The 21755-nt window shown below is 43.5% G+C and overlaps 1 protein-coding gene across 1 annotated transcript in view; it reads right to left on the bottom strand.

Moving 5' to 3' along the window:
* Positions 1 to 3799: 3799 nt before the first annotated feature.
* chst11 (carbohydrate (chondroitin 4) sulfotransferase 11) overlaps positions 3800 to 21755 on the bottom strand; it is a 100262-nt gene continuing 82306 nt past the window's right edge. Inside the window, exons 3-4 of the mRNA XM_026146709.2 lie at positions 10040 to 10269; positions 3800 to 9960 (exon numbers count right to left, since the gene is read on the bottom strand). Coding sequence (XP_026002494.1) covers positions 9339 to 9960; positions 10040 to 10269 — 852 coding nt within the window. The 3' untranslated portion in view covers positions 3800 to 9338. The remainder of the gene's footprint in view (positions 9961 to 10039; positions 10270 to 21755) is intronic.

Below are 21755 nucleotides of genomic sequence, written 5' to 3'. Positions count from 1 at the left end.
GGCCAGAGGCCTTGCAGAACGTACGTCTTGGTTTGAGGACATGTTTATGGGCAGACAGGAGAGCACTCCAGCACGTGTTTATTGAGGACGACAATGCGATCAAGAGAGACGGGCTCACAATGGTAGGTTGTTTGTGTCTGTGTGTGTCTCCACCCTCCACCTGCACCTGAGTTAGGTTTCACTTGTGGAACGAATCATCCAAGTCAGCTACAACACAGATGCCTGTTTGAAACCCAACGATGTGGGACCACTGTAATGAGATAATGAAAAGACTACAGGATCTACTCTTCAAATGTGCAAAGCATCAAATATCTCAGTGTAAAATCATATATAAGGCCATGCTTTGATCTTTATGGAACTATTACTTTATTTGAAAATGTTGTTACTTTGGGTGCAACTCAACAATGCCTCCGCTCAGCCCTGGCGCAGGGGGCCTCTGGCGCATCGACCTAACTAGGGGGCTCTTCAACTGACAGGGAGGTTGTTCCATCCTTGGAGGAGTCCACTCTGCAGGTGGGGGAGAGTCACAGGAGAGGTGGAGAATAAACTTAACCTGGGTGTCTACTGTCTTGTGCAGTCTGGGAGATGATTGAATGTTAGGGTGGGTACAGTTTCCTCTGCGGTGGGGTCGGGTGGGCTGCCCCGGGTCCTGTGGGGCAACAAAGGTCGATCAAATGGATCAATACGGCAAGGCCGTGGTGATCCATTTGGCAAGTAAATCCATTGGGTCTCATTGTTGGTCTTCAGACAACAGTTCTGACGGCTAAAGAACCAAATGGGACAGGAAAAAAACCAAAAACAAACAAACAATGCCTCCGCTAACTCGTTTAGCTAATAGCCTGCATGCCATGTTTATAACTCTGCTAACTTCTGCAAGAAGGACACCAATCTCTTAATTTCTCAAGTGATGTTTGCTGTTGGTGAAGTTTGGCTTCAGTTGGTCTAATCCATCAACTATCACATGAGGAAGTAAGGAGGTGTCATATTCAGGAGTGGGTTGGCCAATTGTCTTGGCTCATGCATCATTCTGCTAGCTCTGCATCTGTAGCTTCTTGAGAATGCGATACATCATCACCGTCTTGTCTAAGACAGATTTGCACAGCGGCTAAGAGTTTTTCATCAAAGCGAAATGTGTCATCAAGTATCCAGAATAAAAGATGCCATGTGCTCCCTCTAATTCCTCTTCCTGGCAAAGTAGACGGTCCAGAAAACATTTAGACTATTCAGTCTTGCCCGCCAGCTTGTATATCTGCACTGTCTCTACCATAGGTGTGCAAAATCATTTTATATATGTATAAATTGCATTTAATTGCTTGTCGTTTGGACAGAGCCTGCTAGAGAACCTAGAGACTTGAAATGACTGAAAGATTAATTGGCTCTGTTTTGAGTTTTGTTCAAAAAAGAATGACTTCATATAGGGAAAAATATATATCACATGTGCAGGACACCTTAAACTAGTTTTTTAATTAAGCAGCGAGGCAGAACAAAGTCGGGGCTGCATCAAGACACGAGGACTAAACCCCAATTCAACCAGACCCAGAACTGATCCAGAATTAAAACAGGACTGCAACAGTTCAAAATCAGGACTACTGAGGACTTAAGCAAGACAGAACCAGAATCAGAACTAGATGATAGCACTAAAAATCATCATAGACCTGCACTACACTTATTTTTTAATTCTACCAAAGTCCACTATTTAGATTGAGAAAAGTTTATATAATTATTTAGCCTTGTTGTGCAAACAAGCCTGCAAAACTTAATTAATGTAGAATTTGAAAAATAGCAAACCTAAAAAGAAACACTAGGTACGAGATACATGAGGACCTGTGATACGGTGATACTTCTGGCAAACGACCATTTGACTAACATGTGTGTCTCACCTGCTCTTGTTCATCTCTGTTCTGTCCTCATTCTCCATCTCCCTCTCTCTCCCTCTCTGTTCCTCTCTCCCTCTTTGTGCTGACAATCATCAAATATACAGTTGAAACCACATATTAATGTACTCTTCAGATCAAAACACAAACACTTTTTTAATTGTAACATCAAATCAGACTAAATGTTTATTTTTTAGATAAATATAAAAACATATTTGTTAACTTTAAGAGTAAAGAGAGAAACTGTCTGTATTTCTTAATTGCAAATGGCACCAAATTGTATTCAAACTTGAGCCACACTTATGGAGCTCCACAGTTCTGTTCCTGGTGTTTTGTTGACATCTCCTGATGTTCCCATATCACAGAAACAGGCTCTGTGTTTTGCCTTATATGCATCCACAGCTGTGCCACCAGTTTACTCACATGGACTCTACTAACCTATCAGAAGCTTCTTCAGCTCAGAATGGAATCATCTGGTTTTCTTACTAATTAACAATAAACTTAGTGTATATGTACTCCTAAATTTAATGAAAGTGATAAACAATAGAAGCTCTGTCTCTCTTTATTCTGACATTTAACTAATTCAAAATATATTTCAATATTCATCTAAAACAAAAGTTTACTCTAAATTGATGTTGTACAGTAAAAATGTTTTACGTTTTCTCCATAAAGTGTAAATGTCTGGTTACAAATGTGAATATCCTGCTGTGTACTGAAATCCCTCTTGTTTTGCATAGAAATATACTGAACAACATACAAAGCATAATATATAAAATAACATTTACCTGAGTTTTTTCTTTGAAAGAAGCCTCGAATGTCCATTCTTATATTTCAGTACATAACTGAAACCGATTTAGTCGGGGAGTACGGAAGAGGATTAGGGCCACTGGAAAAAAAAAAAAGAATTCTGACTTTAATCTCAGAATTCTGAGATTAAAGTCAGAATTCTTTTTTTTTTTTTCCAGTGGCCCTAATCCTCTTCCGTAGGGGAGGGTAAGAACTGAAAATATGAAATAAACACACGTAAGCTAAGACTCTAAAAAAATAGCATTTGTTCGGCTTTTCATTTCGCCATTTGTTGATTCACTTGAAGAGCAAGTAACGTAATATTGGTCAAGTGATCAGTTTGATATCAATCTTTCGTGATACACCGTCATATTTACATTATTTGTACGGTACGAATGATTTGCTTTGGTACCTGGTCAAACTTAAGCTCTCCTTAGTATGGCTGGCTCCGTTTCTCCAACAGCGCACTCACGGGCAGCAGCTGCCCCGCCCCCTCGCTCAGTCGCTTAGTGCCTGAGCTCGGATCATACCAATACCAGGGGGGATTCACGCACAGTCGTAAATTCCCACAGTGTGCACTATGTGCTTCGAATATTGCTTGCACTTTTTGTTTTATACAGTTGTCAGCCAGGCATCTAACTATGAAAAAATTACACTCCAAAAGACCCCGGGCTTCTGACAAAACAACCCGGGCTTAAGCCCAGTAAGCCACCCCCACGCTCCGCCCCTGGTGGCAAGACGTCTCTGTTTCCACTATTGTAACAGGTCTGTTACTGCAAACCCGTCCCATATGGACACTCAAAGTCAGATTTAATCACAATGAGCGTGTTACAGCTTGTCTGCATAGATTATTGTGATGGGACATACTTTCTCTAAAATTTCTGATCCTATCCAAGCACCACCTGACAGAGCAGCAGTATTCGATGCCCTGTGATTGGAATGGTCAGCTATTGCCCATAACAGTAAAACATATTGACAAGTGTGGTAAATTACTTTGTGCATCACGACAGAGACATCGCCTTTCTGAAGTAGCATGGCAATAAAAATGGCCAGACTAGTTAGGAGCTAGAGAATCCACCAACCCCATAGATAGAAGCGTACACGAGTTCCACACAAGACAGAAGGAGTCACAGACAAAGTGGATTTCAGTGTCATTTTATTGTGAAAACAGGATAAACCACGGGTCACGCTGCTGTAGGATCCACCCCACTCTCCCACACAGTGTACATTATTCATTATTCATGATTTTGGAAAGTACCCCTGAAAATGAACAGAGTAAAAGAGCACAGCGAGAGGCTGTCCCACGAGGAAAAGCAACATATAGAAAATTTGGGTGTGTTGCCATGGTAACGTGAGCAGGGAAGCAGTATCTAGAAATAAATAAATAAATTAATGGTACATGTTGGAACGAGGGTCTCGACTTCCTGGAGCAGTGGTGGCGCGCACACACGCGCACAAACTCCACTGACACATAGCTCTTTGATACAGCACACATGGTGAAAACGCTGATGATATGGAATAACGCAGCATCACACACTGATCGTTTAAATTAAAAGGTCACCCACACATTACAGCGCAACATCCGTGCCTCCTGGCAGCACGGGAAGCAGCTGGAACCACGAGACGTGCGGGGCCTCTGCTGAAGGACGTACACAACGTCAGGGCGACACAGAGACACGTGAAACCTGCTTGGACAGGTCATGCCCATGCTAATGCTAACTGATTTGAAAACGTGCCTAGATGTCGCTGAGCATGCGAAGGGCAGGCCTACTCAGGCTAACTTGTTTATTATAAGATCACTTATAATAAACACCATCTCAGTTTATTATAACTTGGGTTGTTAGTTTTGGAGTCATTGCTATTAAATATTTATTGGCAAGAGTAACAGTGTTACAACCAAGCTAACTATTTGCATCTTAAACAGGATCAATAACTGGGAAAAGATGGTTACGTTTTTTGGAAATCTGACTTTACTATGTAGGTACCATTTTCGGCCTGTATACTTCATAAACACTTTAGAAAGATTTACATTTGATAGTTAATTTTGTGCAGTTATATTTAGCAAAGTTTTCAGCTGTCAGAATGTTAGCTTGTTCTGGTGCTAGTTGGATAACTAATCTGTGCTGTACATATTCATACTATTCTGCTCTGCTAGTTGTTGGGATTGTTACAGATATTTTGGCTGAGTCTGCTGCTGTTTGACCTAAAAATAAAGTGGTTTAAGTCTAGAGACCAGTTGCACCCATCTGGCAACATCTGTTTGCAAGGGGAAAATGTGTATTCCCCAACCAGTTGGCAAGTGGTTGCTGGAAGCTGCTGGCAGCCACTGGGTGAAGTCAAAAAAACTCCAACTGTTTTCCAACCAGTCAGGGAATACCCACGTTTCTCTTGCAACCAGCGGCTCACTTAGAGGCCTACAACACTGAGAGAGTCGATTTTATAGCGACTGCCAACAACATCCAAGTGCTTGCAATTGGTGGGGGATAAAATGTCCACAACTTTTTCATCCTTTGACTGCTCTGACTTGTGTGTCTTTAACACTAACCTGTTGTGGTGATACCGGTATTACCAGTTTGTTGGACAAAATACTCCAAATAATCCAAGCTGTAATAAACTGAGCAACTTCTGACGAACGCTCATTTGTTTGTAGTTTTCAGGATCATGTCCGTCCCACAGATTTCTAAAAATAAAGCTGAAGTCATACCTGATGGGGTCACTTCTTTATTGCAGGTATGAGTAAGGTTATAACTGAGGATGTACGCCTTCTGTCCTAATGTGACTGCAGGATGTTCACTGTGTCTCTGTGTCGCCTCTGAATGAAAGGCACAGAAAAATGAGAGTAGTAATGTGTGTGTGTCTGTGTGTGTGTGTATGAGGCAACCAAAGTAAGTCATAAATATCACAGCTCAAAAAATAACAGCAGAATGAATGACATCATGTTTGGACTGTACAAAAATATCCTGTGCTGGGACTCAGATATGTCTGACACGACACAGGCAGAGGACGCATGTAAGAAATCATCCTGGCTTTGTCCTTCTGTGCTGATGATATGATGCTTATTTTCAAATATGGTGTCTCTGCTGATGAAAAGTGTCCCCACAGAGAGAGAGACTGAAACGACCTTTGTGTCTCCACTGCTGTGAGTGAGCGAGTGAGCCGACTGAGAGCTTGCAGCGTTTGGGTGGAAACAGGTGACGAGGGTTAGGTCATTAGCCAAACTAGCAGCGTGCTCACCCACTTAAATTGTATCTTCTACCTTTATAATCAGCTCTTTTTTAGCATGTTAACAATCTGAACTCTGAAAGTAAAAAACAAATAAATGACCTGAACAAATAAGTGTATTTACACTAAAAGACTTAATCTGTTGACATCATCACTGACAAAGAGTCCAATCCAAGGCCAGGCGCTGCACCGTGTCTCCTGTTTTCACTCAGAATGACAGAAATGCTCAGCTCCAGCCTGCATAGCTGAATGTCACTAACAAATACGTCAGATTATATTAGATATGTCCATCTTTTACACTGTGTGTATCATGAGCCAGGCACACTGACACCCACTCCAAAGCACAGAACTGAGTCAGGATTCCATTTGAACTTTCTACCATCAAATTTACAGGAAATTTCACTTCAAACACAATTTTCCTGCTTCTGAAACGATTCTTTCTTGTATTTACAAAATCTGGGTGTCAATACAATAAAATAAAAATACAAGTAAAGCAGAAAAATAACATCATCTACTCATCCTCAAGAGGAAAACTGCTGTTAGAAGACAGCAAATGTGTAGTTCAGTCTAAAAGCAGACGTCGTTCAGAAACAACATAAATATACCCACTAGCTAGTCCTCAATATAGACACAGCTATGGAGGAAAAATAACTTTAAATGTTGCTGCTTGTTTGTAACTGAGAGACTGAGACAGCGTCTCAGGGCTGCAGGAGTCCCCGTGGGCTCTGTTTGCTTAAGCAGGCTGCGTTTTCCTGCATGGACAGTACTGATCACTGACACTGAGCCTTTTTGTTCTGGTTTTGTTTTTAAACCAGGGGGCCACTTCTGGAGCGATGTAGGAGGAGAGAAACCGGAGTGTGAAGAGAGGCCGCTGTAATGGCTTGTTTGCAGGTTAAGAGGTCCTTTGTGCATTGTTTGTCTTTCATTCTGAGCGCAAAATGAGCCGTTTAAACTGAGCTCTGACAGTGTGAGGTTCTGCCTGCTCGTGGCTTTCCCTATAACTGCTGAGTAAGACGCTGCGTGGCAATAACCTCAGCAGCAGTGCTGGTGTGTGTCTGTGTGAGTGTGTTTGTGTGCGCCTGACCCAGGAGGAGGCCCAGATGAGAATATAACCATTGTTTCTGCTGGAGGATGAGGACCGGGGCGACAAGCCAGCCCAGTAGACTCGTTCCTTTATTAGAGCCAGATGTCTGTGGGTGTTAGAAAGGAAAACTAAGGCTGTTTGACTCGAACCTCCAGACACGGGCATGTGCACAAACGGACACCAGCAATGAGTCCAAAGCAACAAGAAGGGATCTGCAGCTACAACATCCAGCCCGAGGGGGAAAAGGCGTATGTGCAATCTGATTTAGATGTGCTGACTAACCAGGGGTCATAATGAGACAGTTTTCAAGCAGAGTGGACCTGGATTTATTCTATCAGAAAGAAAACATCATACTGCAACTCCAAAGAGTTAGGGACTCAAAAACCATCAAAATCCTTAATGAAGTACAATCAGTAGTGTTATATATATATTTACGCTTGTCTTGCTAATCTCTCAGGATGAGATCAAACTCAGTGATCAAGCCTGAGCTGTGATAACCCTACTGTCGCCACGTCATCACCGCTGGAACGCTCTCGTCACATTTTGAGGGTCTTTACTTTGCAACCTAAAGCACCTCGAGGCGATTGTTGTTGTTGTTATTTGGTGCGATACGAAAACATGGAATTATCCTGAATTGAATTAAATTGACTATATTAACCACAATGCCCCCTCACACAGATCTGCTGACCTCCCTGAGCCTGCTTCTGCTGGAGGGTTCTTCCTGTTAAAAGGGAGTTTTTCCTTCCCACTGTCGCCACAGTGCTTCAAAGGCAGTTGTTGTTCTCTCTGTTATTCTCAGGTCTGTACCTCACAATATAAAGTACCTTAAGGGGATTGTTGTTGTGATTTGGTGCTATATAAATTAAATATTCTAACGCTGTGAAATTAATTTGAAGCTGGAGTGGATTAAAATGTACAAACTGGTGTAAAACACAAAACGACTCCCTCTGTCACTATAGTGTGTGACGGGCAGCCCATCCTCCCTCCTGTGTAGTTATTGACATTACACAACATTAATCACACCACAGGATCCTTTCTCTGTTATGTTGATTGTTGACATGTCTTCTTTGGGATGTCCTAAATGGCAATGATGTGCACTTAACAGTGACTGTGGGTCTCTGAGGCCCTCAGCCATTTTGGCACCAAACGTCTGACAATAGAAATGTAAAAAAAACATAAATTTTGAATGATGTGAAGCACAGAAAGACAAAGCCAAGGGCCAAAAATGTACCACAAGAAATGAAAAAGTTTGAACTTCTCTAAAGTGTCCTAAATGTTTTTCAGCCCAAGAAAATAAAATATTAAATTCTTTCCATCTTAGTTTCAACAACAAAGCAAATTAAATAATCTTTTCATTGCTGCTCGCAGCAGTGATTCATAAGACAATAAAAACAAATAAAGCATGAAGACGAGAAAAGAGGATCATTTAGTGAAAAACAGGTTTGGTTGCTGGAGCAGGGGCACGTCCACGAAGCTCCTCTATGCAGGGCATGGCGGTAATGAGACTCAGCGCCTTTAACCCTTTAACAGCCACACAGGCCGTCTCTCGTCTTGTAGGTTAGAGGCAGGCCGGTGCGCCCACTGAGCGAATCCTGTACCTGTCCAGACACGTTCTGTAGCTCAAAGTATTAAGGATGCTTGGTGTTACAGGCAATGATACGTAAGCACTTCACTGCTGTGGCAGAAGGGCCGACAAACTAATGCTAGAAACCAGTGACAGCGAGCTGTCGGCTGCACCGCCACACTACTAATGTGGAGGTCTTGAGAGTGGAACCGCAGCCATCAGCTGCAGTAATCCTCGAGGTGGTGATGAGGCAGTTTCCCTCTCAGCTGTATGAATCTAATGAGAGCAAGCATGATGGGTACTGGCTCGCCACGCCGAGAGCTCGGTGGAAGATGTGAAGTGTGCCTTACAATTTGGCGGAGTTTCTATATTGATCAGAAGGAGGAGGAGACAAACTTAGCTCCCATAATGCTTTGGGGTCAGGGCACGTGCGAGGACGCTGTTTGCTTTGCAGAATCTGAAGCAGCCTAATTTGTCAGCAGTTTGCTTAAACGTGTAGGGAACAACATCAGGAGAATCCCTCATCCAGTCCATCCTCTGAGGATAACAACCATGAAGACCTGCTTCACCCACACATTTCAGTCTTTGCATGCGTCTAGTCCATTTAGCCCACATCCCTGTCCAGTCGGTGCTGACTGAACATCCTCTGAATTATTCCCAGAAACTCACACACCTCCGGCACCTGTTTACACATCAATTTTACAGTTTTTTAAATCAAGTTTGTTCCCATAAAATTCTGCCCTCCGCTCATTTCCTTTTATCTGTTTGACCGAATCAGCCGCTCTCAGAGTCCCATCTCTGTCCACCATTACTCCAACCTCAGGTAGCTGGGTATGGAGTAGTTGAACATGAGGAAGTCTAACTTGTAAAGCTGGTAGAGCTGGATCTGCTGCTGAGTGCTGATATTGCTGAAGAACTGAGCCGTCATAGCATCCGTGGTACGAGTGGACTTGGCGTAGGTCGGGAAGCGCAGGGAGTCACCTACACCCACCAGCTGCAACAGGTAGTTTGCATCCTCCTCCAGTGTCTCATACTTGCCCACCATGTCATAGTGGATGTGACACGGGTGACAGAGCTGGTACACAGTCTGCCAGTGCTCGTTGAGTCCGTCCCGCTGTGTGGCCGGGTCCACCAGATACTCAATGAACTCTTTGAATTTGACATCAGCCCCGTTGAGCAGGGCATCCTGCGTGGCGTTCTTGCGGTAGCGGCGGATGATTCGGGTGCCAAAGCGCTTGTGGAAGGATGAGTTGTACTTGAGGGTGAACTTGTTGCGATATGCAGAAACCAGCCTCTCGAAGGGCTCACGAACAAAAAGGAACTTGAGGTAGTTCTTGAGGCGGTGATTGATCTCGGCAATGCTGTACTGATTCAGTGTCTTAAGGTTGGAGGGAACGTGGGCTTCATTGGAAGGAATTTCCATTGGGTCACTGCGTGAGAGAGGCACGAGACAGTGAAGAACAACAGAAGCACTTATTTTCCTTCCTCTCTGTACAGTACCAAACTCACCTGTACTTGCCCCGGCCTGTAAGCACCATCATGACACGTTTCCAGTTGGTACAGGCCACCTTGGGGACATAGCAGTAGATAAGCTCATGGTCTTCATCCACCACGAGGTGTTTGAGGTCTCCGGGTGTCAGGACTCTCCGCTTCCGACTCGATGCACTGTAGACCCGACAGGCATCGACTACCTGATCCCTCCTGGCCTGGTGGAGGACAGCAGCTCCTGATAACTCCGTCTGAGAGAGAGAGAGAGACTACTGTGAAATTCAAATAAAAGGCTTCAGGAGGGTAAGTACAGCACAAGATGTGAACAGTCAGTTTTACTTTAATTATGTAGTTTACAGCACAGAGTTGAAAAGAATCCAGAGTAAACAATGTGTGATGTGCAATAAAGGTCCCTGAACAAACACTGGTTCCCAGCTCAAACTGGGTGGTTAGCCAACTTTCAGGATAATTACCAGATAAACCAATGAACCCTCTTTAGGCTGATGTAAAAAATAAATCTTTCTTTTTCAGCTGTGATTGATTGGGTTCAGCTAACCACAAGCTTAAAGAAGAAAAACTCATTGGCTAAATGAAAAGCTCCAATTCCCATGTTACTAGTTTGGACGAGTATGTCCCAGTGAAAGCCCGGCTGTAATCTGTGTGAAGGGATGAACAAAACAAACAAAATGAACTGCCTACTGGTTTTATTACCAGTTGATCTGATAAGGAATCCAATAATTAAACCCAACAACACTTCATCATTAGCTAAACTCTGCGCAAGTCGTTTGTAACAAATGTAGCAAAATGTGACAATTGTGGGATTTTTGTTGACAATAATTGAACTAAACCTTTCCCAAGAAAGGGAACATACCGTATTAGTCACCAACATTCATATTTAACTCACTACACTAGTTATTGTAGCAGAATAATAAAATATTATTTCACACATTTGTTCTGAAACTTAAAGATGTTTTAGTGCTCTTGGTCACTAACACGGCAGTGAGAAAAAGCCGAGCACTCTACAACTGAAATGAATCAGAAAGAGGGCATGAGGACGGATATGGAAAAGACAGGCAGTTAGATTGCGAGTTATCAATCTTAGGCTTTATTATCATACTCATCTCTTTATTCACTCTATCTTTTTGCCTTATTTGAGTCATTCCACAGACTGTGATAGAGATTAGTCCATGAAAATAATGATATTGGAGAATATTACAGATCCTGCGAGTTCGGTATGAGTGGCTCCAGTCGGTAATCATTTATCGGAGGCATATTTCACCGTCCCAGTGATGCCTGTGGTGAAGCCGACCGTGGCAGGAGAGAAAGGATGAGGTTACAGAAAGAAATGAGAAGAGTAAGAGCAGTATGGAAGTTTTGCATTTTAGGGGCGGGAATGTTTGCTCGTGCCTCTTGATTATTTTTCCTCTGGGTCTACATTCCCCTGTAGGGCAGTGCTCTGGGTTCCTCACAGTATCTAAATTGATTTTACTGTGGCCTGCAGCCTTACCACTCTGTCCCACTCCACACAGCCATGGCCTTTCAGTGATACACTGTCAGGGGCTGAGAGGGTGGGAGAGATGCTGACATGAAGTAATGAAACAACACTGGGGCTAACAGGGAGTCTGTACACGAACACAGCTTTGACTAAAGAGGTTTGCATGTGATTCTCTTGGACGCCAGCTTTCAAAACAGGTCTCCAAGTTTGCAGTTCATCACACGCACAGCTTGCTACGGCATCATGGGGAAAGCTTTTACAGTAGGGGATTGCACGATGTGCTCCTGTTATCCCGTAGCTAACAAGTCTACAACGATCCCAGCTGGGGCGAGAGGCGCGGTACACCCTGGGCAGGCGACCAGTCTATCGCAGGGCAAACACAACAGACAGTCACACCGACGGGCAATTATAATCATTTAACCCAACCCTACTAACTGCATGTCTTTGGACTGTGGGAGGAAGCTGGAGTACAGAAAGGCCCCGGCTACATGGGGGAGTCGGACCCAGGGACCTTCATGCCACCGTGCTGCCCCCCATAAGTCAGCATCTATAAAATACACTTCTTGAACTAAACCAAAAAATAAAGTACTTACAATCGTTTTTTCTCACTATCTTTCTGTTCACTTATCTAGTGCTCAGTTCATTTAAGTATATCTCACAAAAATACTCTACATTTAAATACAAATACAAACCTGTCCACAAAAATGATGTGGACAGGTTTGCAAAGCAGTTTCATACTGTGAGTCACCTGGTGGTCCAACCTGTCTCCTGACAATTGTTTGCACAGTAGTGTCTCAGTTATAAGAAGCACACTGACTCACACTGACTCACACTGACTGGGCCTCGGTGTAAAACATTGCCAATTGGTTGTATTTTGGTTATATCCCTATACAAAAACACGGTTGCCCAGCACTTACGATATTTTGCAGTCAAATGTAATTTTGTGTAGTAAAAATAAATAAATAAAACACATGCAATCCTTGCTCTCCCTGACCAAAAAATAACTTCCTGTCACATTAGACAGCTCTGCACAAAACTATGATTTATTTTAAACTAAGATTTGCTTTTTTGCACAAGACACAATATTTTATTCCCACCAGAGAAAAAGTAATATCTAGATCTTTCTTCATTGGGCAACGATAAAAGAGTATTTTCAAACGTTGCTGTCTTTATTAGAATTAAAGCAATAGTGGGCGTCCTTTATTCCCATAGTTACTCCTGCTTTTGGGAAAGGGAAGTGGAGCTTTTTCAGGATGGACAATGAAAGTCTCCAGTCAAGATGAAGTGCTCCTTTTGTGCGTCTCCACTTGTTTGCTCTTTTATGCATTTTGCAGTCATGGTCATCAACTCCAAAGCATCAAAGCCCACATCAGCTCTTTGCTGATGAAACTCTTAAAGAAAAGGAAGAAGTGGGAGCATCAGGCTATAATTCCCTCAAATGTTGCAGCAGACATGCAGCCCTCCATCTCAGCACAGTTTAAACTGTATTTAACTCGGGAAAAGAGACAAGGGGATCTTCTCAGGCTTGCCCTCAGTTTTCCTCTCATCTCTCTTCTTTCTCTGGGATCACTTTCTACCACTTATCTCATCTTTAGGCAGCCCTGTGAAGTCTCTTGTGGGGTTTTGATGAAGAGTGAGGACAGGGATGAAAAGCAGGAGGAGGAGATGAGATGTGGTGGAGGTCACTGACCTCTGGCCATGTCGAGCTTTTCCCATTGGACAGCAGACTATAGCACTAGCAAATATGCTTGCCCATTTCTGCCCTGATACTTTGTGGACACAAGCTAGTGAAACGGCACCAAATAAGAGCCAGTGTCATAAAATGTCATAAAACCACAGCTATAAAAGTAGTTAGCCGCGACACATTTTATGGCTAATTCAGTTTGATCTCTTCCAATAAGAGCCTCAAACATCCAGCTCAGCAGTTGCAGGTATACTAGATGATGAATTACTTAGTGTTACAGACACCATGCACTGATATGGAAGTGAAGGTTTAGTCCCTATTTCTCTCTGGCAAACACCATCACAACTTTGAGAAAACCGGGGGGCTGGAAATCCTTAATCCCACCACGAAAGTCATTGTCAGCAGCGTATCTGCAAACAGGGAAGGCTTTACTTCCTTATCCTGAGGGTTCGAGATGATGGGAAATGCACATCCTCTCCTTGTTGCACATTTGTTGTTAAAATGTGTGAGAAAGTGATGAAAGGGCAACATGGAGACTGTGTTTCAATATTTCAAGTCTTCATTTCCTCACCACGACTGTGTTATTGTCTCTGAAAGTTGTTATGAGTTTGAAATATCATCTGTGTATCAGCGCTGAGCCGCTTGTCGCAGCGGTGGTAATGAATAGCTTCCTCCTAATCTGCTGATGATAGCAAAGAAAGAGATAAAGGAAGGAAGCCAGGAAGTGATCGCTAAAGGACAGAAGAAACATATTCCAGTGAAAGTCTGTAAACTAGCTTACATACAAACGTAGACCCAAGGCTAAAGTATCAACAAAGCAAAGCAAGCCAGCGACGCAGGAAGTCTCAGGGTTACTCCACATCAGTTTGGTCACTTTGATTTGACCAAAGTCTCTGACAGAGCCTTCATCAGACTGTTAATTGGCTGCCTTGGCAGTAGTTTTATATACGTGTGCTATAACCTGTGTTTCTGTATTGTAACAAAGTTAAGACAAGTGTAAAATATTCTGAAAGCTAAAATAAAGATTGAACCAACCATATTTTTGACAGTAAATCATCTTCTGTTACTAATCAAACAGTTTTAGTACAGATTAGGACTTAAAGACTTTTACTATGTAGCTAAAGATGACTAAAAATACACTTGAATGTTCCAGTTAGAGTCATGAATTTTCATGGTGCAAAAGTAAGAAATTCACAATTTGTCTCACGTAATGACCTGAGGATGTTTCTTCAGAATAAGCTAAATGCTGAGGACCAAAAGGTTAAGGGAAAGAACAAAATGGACAAGGATGCAGCGAGTGAGAAGGAAAGACTATGACTTGACTGGCAAAGAGAGCTGGCTGATAAAAGGAGAGTAGATATACTGTGCGTGCAGTTGTCCAGGGTAAATAAGGGGGAGGCTAGGAGCTTAGGAGATGGACTCAAACTGGTCTACAACGGTGCCAACAGAAGGGGAAATGGACTTTATTGGCTAGACTGACAGACTAAGTTAGAAAGGAAATGTACTAATGATTGAAGGGAGTGTGTTGAGGGGTTTGTGATGAAAGAAAATAAGAGAGAGAGACAGATGGATGGCAGTTAGTGAATCAGGAAGTGCAGAGGATGAGTAAGGACAACGTGAGGATGAAGAGTGGAAAGGTGGTTGGTCCTGATGACATACAGCGGACTTTTTTTTAACACAATCTAGGAGGATGAAAAAATGCTTGAGGAATGGAGACAAAGTGCCAATTTTCAAGAACAATGATGATGTGCAGAGCTGTAGTAACTACAGAGAGATAAAGCTGATGAGCCATACCAAGAAAATATGTGAAAGAGTTCTTGGCGGGCTGATAATCAGTGAGCAGCGGTATAGCCATGCCAAGAAGGAGCACTACAGATGCAATGTTTGCTTTGAGAGTGTTGATGGAGAAGCACAGAAAAGGTCAGGACAGCAGCACAGAGAAAGCATATGATAGCATGCCTGGAGAGGAACTGTGGTGCTGAAGGAATCAGGAGTGGCTGGTGCAGCACATATATGAGTGTGTGAACAGATCTGTTTAAGGTAGGGATGGGATCACATCAGCAATCAGCTCTAATTCTTTGCAATGGCTGACAGATGAGATCAGATGGGAGTGTCTGCAGACTATGAACAGATAGAAGACAACCTGGTGTGTTGAGGTATGCTTTGGAGAGCAGAGGGATGAAGGTCATCAGAAGCAGGGCAGAATACATGTGTGTGAACGAGAAGACGACAGTGTGACAGCTGCATGGAGTACAGGTAGTGGAGGTGGATGAGTTTAAATACCTGAGGTCAACCGTGTGAAGCAATGGACGCATAAGAGAGGTGAAAAATATGTGACAGAAGCACAGCAGCAAAAGTGAAAGGGGAGATTCATGAGACAGTAGTGAGACATAACAAAAGGCTGGAAATGGACAGACTGTCATTGGGAGTGACGACAACGGACAGGATTAGAAACAAGTGCATGAGGACGGCTCAGGCTGAGTGCTTTGGAGACACAGTTAGAGCAGCAAGGTTGAGACGGTTTGGACACGTGCAGAAGAAGTAGACCACATGAATATAGAGGCTATGGGTGGGTGATGGTGGGGAGCCAGACGCTCCACTGTGGTGACCCCTAAGGTGCTGAAAGAGAGAAACTAATGCATTTGATTTATACCTCCCTTTGTTTAGAGAGGCACTGTTCATTCATGAAGCTAAGATTCTGCTCCTTATCGCAATTTAGACGCTGCAACAGTCATTACTCCTGTGTACATTTAACCGTCTGATTTATTCTGTGTATGCCTTGTGTTTCTGAAGACTTTACAGTGGGTGTGTGAAAAGAAGAAAGTCCAGTGTCGAGAGGGTGAAGTGCAGCAGCAGCACGTATCCTGTCTTTAGCTCGATGCTGCTTATTATCATAAGAATGCCGTTTCCGTTTTGTCTCCTAAAAATTCACCCGTCTGCGCTCCCCGTCTCGGGTCGCTGAGTTAGCTTCTCTCTCTGCTCGCCAGCTGTGAAGACAGCCAAACAAAGATCAACAGGATTCATCAAAGCACCTCTCTGTCACACACACTGAGCACTAAAGGCAGTCTGTGTCTGTGCGCACAGGCTGGCATTCATAAAGCAGGCAGGCATAAAGCTGCCAGTGTGCCACAACTGTACCAAATAGCACCTGATTTGCAACCATAGAGCTTAACGGGTCGCTGCATGAAAGGTAACAAGGCTCTGCTATGAAAGCTTTATGAGGCAGATTCATCCTCTCCAATAAGACCAGCAGTACATGGACTTTTCCACTATGTCATTTATGAGAAGTCCAGTAGCTGCTGAGGAGAAACTGGGCCAATCATCATGACACAATAACCGCCTGCAGCCACGGAGACACCGACTGGATCTGAGGAAGTTTTTCTGTACCTGTATTTTTCCAGTGGGATAACTGAGAACACACACTCTTTTTCTGAAGCACTCTGCTTCATATTCCTTCCTCATACATTCATACCTAGAAAAAGAGCACAGCTGTCTACTGAGCTGCTCTGAAGGAGGAGTAAGCAAATGCTGCAGAAAATAATAAGCTTAATGTTAAATAATTGATTGTAAAGCAAGAATGTTTGTAATGCCAAATTTGTTGAGTCTTGCTGGCTTTTATACACAGACAGCACTCGGGTGTAGCTGCTGACAGCAGCTTCATTCAAAGTAGCAAGTGTGACTGTTACAGTGTAACTGGATACATTTGAAATACATTTCAGCCCTCTCTGTCTCTGCTACACTGAAACTGGAAAATCAGATCAGTCTAAAATGAGTTTGTTTTTGATGCTCTTGTCCCGCTTTGATGTTTTATGGAAAGCTGTGGTCGTGGTTATTACCTTCTTCAGTAAAGTGTTGAGCTACAACAGCAACTTCAAGTCAACAGCTCTCAGGGAAATGTAAAACATTTATATGAGGCATGTTTCCCACCATCAGTGATATTCTGTGAGTCTAACTTTGAACTCTGTGACTCTGTTGTGCAGATTCAGAGGATTTCAGTGGCAAACTGAGAACAAGAACCTCTCGACCTTGTATCCTACTAGCTGGATACGATCAGTTAACTAACTCACATACACTGGGTCCTGATGATACTGACATATTTACTGATGTCATGCCAATCTGCCTGCCAGCCTCATATTCAGTTAACAAACTGCACGTACTTACCACAGATGCCTGAACTCGACTGCTCTGTGTTTTATCTCAAACATGGCTGGTGCAATGTTTAAATACTGAGCATCACAAAAGCAGCCTTTCTAAGCTACAGCTTTAAATCTGTGAATCTACTGATTCATGATTTTTGTGCTGACGCTGTTGCATAAGGGCAGTGTGGGAAGGCCATGAATGGAGACAGTGTTCATGCCAGGGGCTAGAAGCACTGAGCTTTCCTGCCAGGTGCCATCAAGGTCAAGTAAACATGCAAACACACACAGATACATGCTCGCTATGATGCTACTTGCTGCAGGGTTCACTTCTTAACACATTTGCAGTAGCAGTTAAAAGTACTGCTAATAAAGTAAAAATAATCTGGGAATCCCCAAAACACCACCCTGAGCAGCAGCCAGTCACAGATGTTTCATTAGAGGCTACAGTTTGACACACAGCCTTGGATGTTTATCTGTAAAAGCAGCAGTGGAGCCTGGAGGCCTCGCCTTCACTGAGGGGGCTGTTAACAGACCATCATAAGAATTTAACTGGCAGAGGTTTTTATGGAGTCTTTAGTGTCTTGTGACGATCTGTAGCTTTTCAACCCTAACAGTGTTGTAACTCTGGGGGTAGGCACCGAATCCTTCTCATGCATGCATGTGACAGGAGGACAGGAGGTTAGTGAACTCTGCAGCATGGTCATTTCATGCTTTAAACTCCAGGATATCCAACACCTGGGTAAGGCCGGCCGTCCCTATCCCACGGTAACGTTAAACCGGCAACCTGAGCCCGGAGACAGACCTCCTTCACAGGTGAAAGCTAACCCACAAGGACAGAGAATAGTCTTTACACTGTATCTCTGATGTCAGCCCAACGTTTTAAAGTTCATGTGAAGAATGTTATACTGTAAACTCTTTGGATGTGCAAGGGTTTTATGCTGCTCTGCCAGCTGATTTGTTTTTACCTGACGAGGAAAAATGAAACACACAAGGGAGAGTGTCGATTTAGTTTGTCGGTCTGTGGAAGAACCACTGACTGCTTAACAGAGTGAAAGCGGAGAGTATATCCCTGATTTTTTAAAACGTAGCTATTGGATTTATCAACATTTAATCTGAATGGATTCAGAAGTTAATGACTAATAATGCATTGCTGTGACTGTTAAAACGTGAGCCTTGAAAAAGTTTTACTCATATTTACTTTGTTATTTATCTTCCTCTCTGGATACGTGCTCGTGGCCTCGTAATACAGACGTCTGTTTTACTTTCCAGGGTTAAAATGCAACAAAGAGTTAAATTAAGCAGGCGGCGCAGTGACACGAGAGAATGAAATGAACCCGGAGGCCGTACATGTGTGCAGTGATATGTGTTTACTGTATATGTAGAACGTGTGCGCTGATGTACATCTCTGGATCAACAGTGTGTTGTACTTAAATATACACTTGTGCAGAGAACCAGCGTGTGTCTGTGACTAAACAGCAAAGAGAAAAGTGTGGGGTATAATCATAGCACCAAAGACAAGATAATGACAAAGTGCTCTGACTTTCCCTCAGTGCAATCAAAGTTTCTTCTTCCTCTCATGAGCACTTTACTTTGTCTCTCTGCATCGTGTGTTTCACCCCTCAGGGAGAAAAAAATCAGAAAAGAGACGTCGAAGGAAAAAATGAGAAATAGGATTTCAATAAAACCCAGTGACAACTACATTCTCTTTTCTGTTTGTTTTCTTTGTTCGAGTTTGTGATTTGATGGCCTCAAATGCAGCAAACAAGAATTTGTTTGGGTTTAGACGTCTACATTATCAAGAAAATTACGCACTGTTAACTCTGCTGCAGTCAGTGTAAAGTAGAGCTGCTGTGGTATCAGTCCAGTCCTGATTTTCAGATAGATAACACTGCTAAAGCTAAGCTCTGAGATTCCTTTGGTTTTAATGTAAGGACATGCACTCAATGATCACTCAAAATAAGCGGCAATAGTTATTATTTTGGTAGAAAAGTGAAAATAAAATGATATACAATGTACAATTTCCAAAATAACAACAATAATAAAAAAACAGTCCTATTGAGTTCATTATTATTTCAGTTTGTACTTTTTGGTCATTAGTCAGGATTGTTTGTTAATTCCGTTGCTTTTTTTTTTGCTTTGAATCGAATAGAATAGAATTCAACTTTATTGTCATTGCACATGTCACAAGTACAAGGCAACGAAATGCAGTTTGCATCCATCCAGAAGTGCTTTAGCCATGATATAGATATATTACAAAATATATATTAGCAATAATATAGGTATATAGATATATTACAGAAATGGGTCTATTATGGTATGTTATAATGTACACGGTATGAAGGTATGTTATGAATATGCTATAACTATAAGTATGTACAGGCTATGAACAGGATATAAATATGAAACTAAACAGAAATATGCAAGTTATAAACAGTTGTAGAATTATAATTATATTGTACAGAATGATTGTTTATACAGAATTATACAGTAGTGCAGTTAAGATCAGTGAAATATGTGGCTACTTTCTACAGAGGCTATATAAAGTGTAGGTGGTTATGGGTGTATGTTCAGTACATGTGTTAACGTGGGTCAGATGTCAGGAGGCAGAGTTCAGGAGTCTGACAGCTGTGGGGAAGAAGCTGTTCCGGTACCTGGTGGTCTAAGTCCGGAGCTCCCAGAGGGCAGGAGGGTGAAGAGTCCATGTGATGGGTGACTGGGGTCTTTGATGATTTTCCCAGCCCTTTTCAGACACCGCTTCCTGTAGATGCCTTTTATGGCAGGAAGTGGTGCTCCGGCGATGCGCTGGGCAGTTTTCACGACCCTCTGCAACACCTTCCGGTCCGAGGCAGAGCAGTTCCCGTACCAGACTGTTATACAGTTGGTCAGGATGCTCTCGATGGTGCAACGATAGAAGTTCACCAGGATGTCTGAGGACAGGTGGTTCTTCCTCAGAGTCCTCAAGAAGAAGAGGCGCTGGTGAGCCTTCTTGACCAGCTTGGAGCAGTTGGTCGTCCAGGTGAGATCCTCGGAGATGTGGACTCCCAGGAACTTGAAGCTGCTCACACGCTCCACAGCCGTCCCCTTAATGTGGATGGGTGGATGTGGGTCAGCATTCCTCCTGTAGTCCACGATGAGCTCCTTGGTCTTCTCGGTGTTAAGCAGCAGGTTGTTTCTGTCGCACCACTCAGCCAGACGATCCACCTCCTCCCCGTAGGCGGCCTCATCGTTGTCACTGATGAGGCCAATCACCGTGGTGTCATCTGCAAACTTAATGATGGTGTTGGAACCATCAGCAGGTCTGCAGTCGTGGGTGAAGAGGGAGTAGAGGAAAGGGCTCATCACACAGCCTTGTGGTACACCGGTGTTCATTGTGATGGTAGATGAGCAGCGGTTATCCAGCCGGACATGTTGGGGGCGGTTGGTCAGGAAGTCCAGTAACCATTTGCAGATGAGGGAACTGATGCCCAGGTCTGTCAGTTTCCTGATGAGTTGTGAGGGGTGGATTGTATTGAATGCTGAACTGAAGTCTATAAACAGCATTCTGGCGTAGGTGTTGTTGTTGTCCAGGTGTGAGAGGACAGAGTGCAGTGCGATGGAGACTGCATCCTCTGTGCTCCTGTTCTGGCGGTATGCAAATTGGTGGGGGTCCAGGGTGGGGGTTGGGGAGACAGGATTTGAAGTGTGCTAGGACCAGCTGCTCTAAGCACTTAGTGATGATGGGGGTGAGTGCTACTGGGCGGTAATCATTGAGGCAAGATGGGTTGGAGTTTTTGGGTATGGGGACGATGGAGGTGGATTTGAAGCAGGCCGGTACCACAGCGTGGGCCAAGGACAGATTGAATATGTCTGTGAGCACTCCTGCAAGCTCCCCAGAACATGTTCTGAGAACACGCCCGGGGATGCCATCAGGACCTGCAGCCTTGTGGACATTGATCCTGCTCAGCACCGCTCCTACCTACATGTCTGCTTTGGTTGTGGGGTTCCCTCGCTCAAAACGAGCATAAAAGTTGTTGAGCTCATTGAGGAAGGAGACATCAGAGGATGCGGGGGAGGGTTTGGTGGTCCTGTAGTCTGTGATGGTCTGGAGTCCTTGCCACATGTGTCGGGGGTTGGAGTTGGAGAAGTGTTCTTCTACCTTCTTTTTGCAATGGTGTTTGGCTTTTTTGATTCAGTGGTTTGGTTTGGTGGTCTGAGTTGTTACCACTTTGGTGCTTCTCAGGAGAGAAGAATGAGTTTCTTAAACAAGAGTTCAGTTCAGTCTGGGCATAGGCTCGCCATCTCCATCCGGAGAGAATCCAGGAATCTGTTCCATTTGCTTTACACCAACGCCAACAAAAAAAACCTAGGACAGTGGCGCGGCTGCCCCTCTGTTGGTCTTCCTTGGTCTCTTGTGTTCTGGGGGCCTCTGGATGTCTGGAG

This window comes from Astatotilapia calliptera, chromosome 17 (genome assembly GCF_964374335.1).
Source record: "Astatotilapia calliptera chromosome 17, fAstCal68.1, whole genome shotgun sequence".
NCBI classification, from domain to species: domain Eukaryota; kingdom Metazoa; phylum Chordata; class Actinopteri; order Cichliformes; family Cichlidae; genus Astatotilapia; species Astatotilapia calliptera.
The sequence above is the reverse complement of the archived record's forward strand: the minus strand, read 5'-3'. Positions and strand labels throughout refer to the sequence as shown.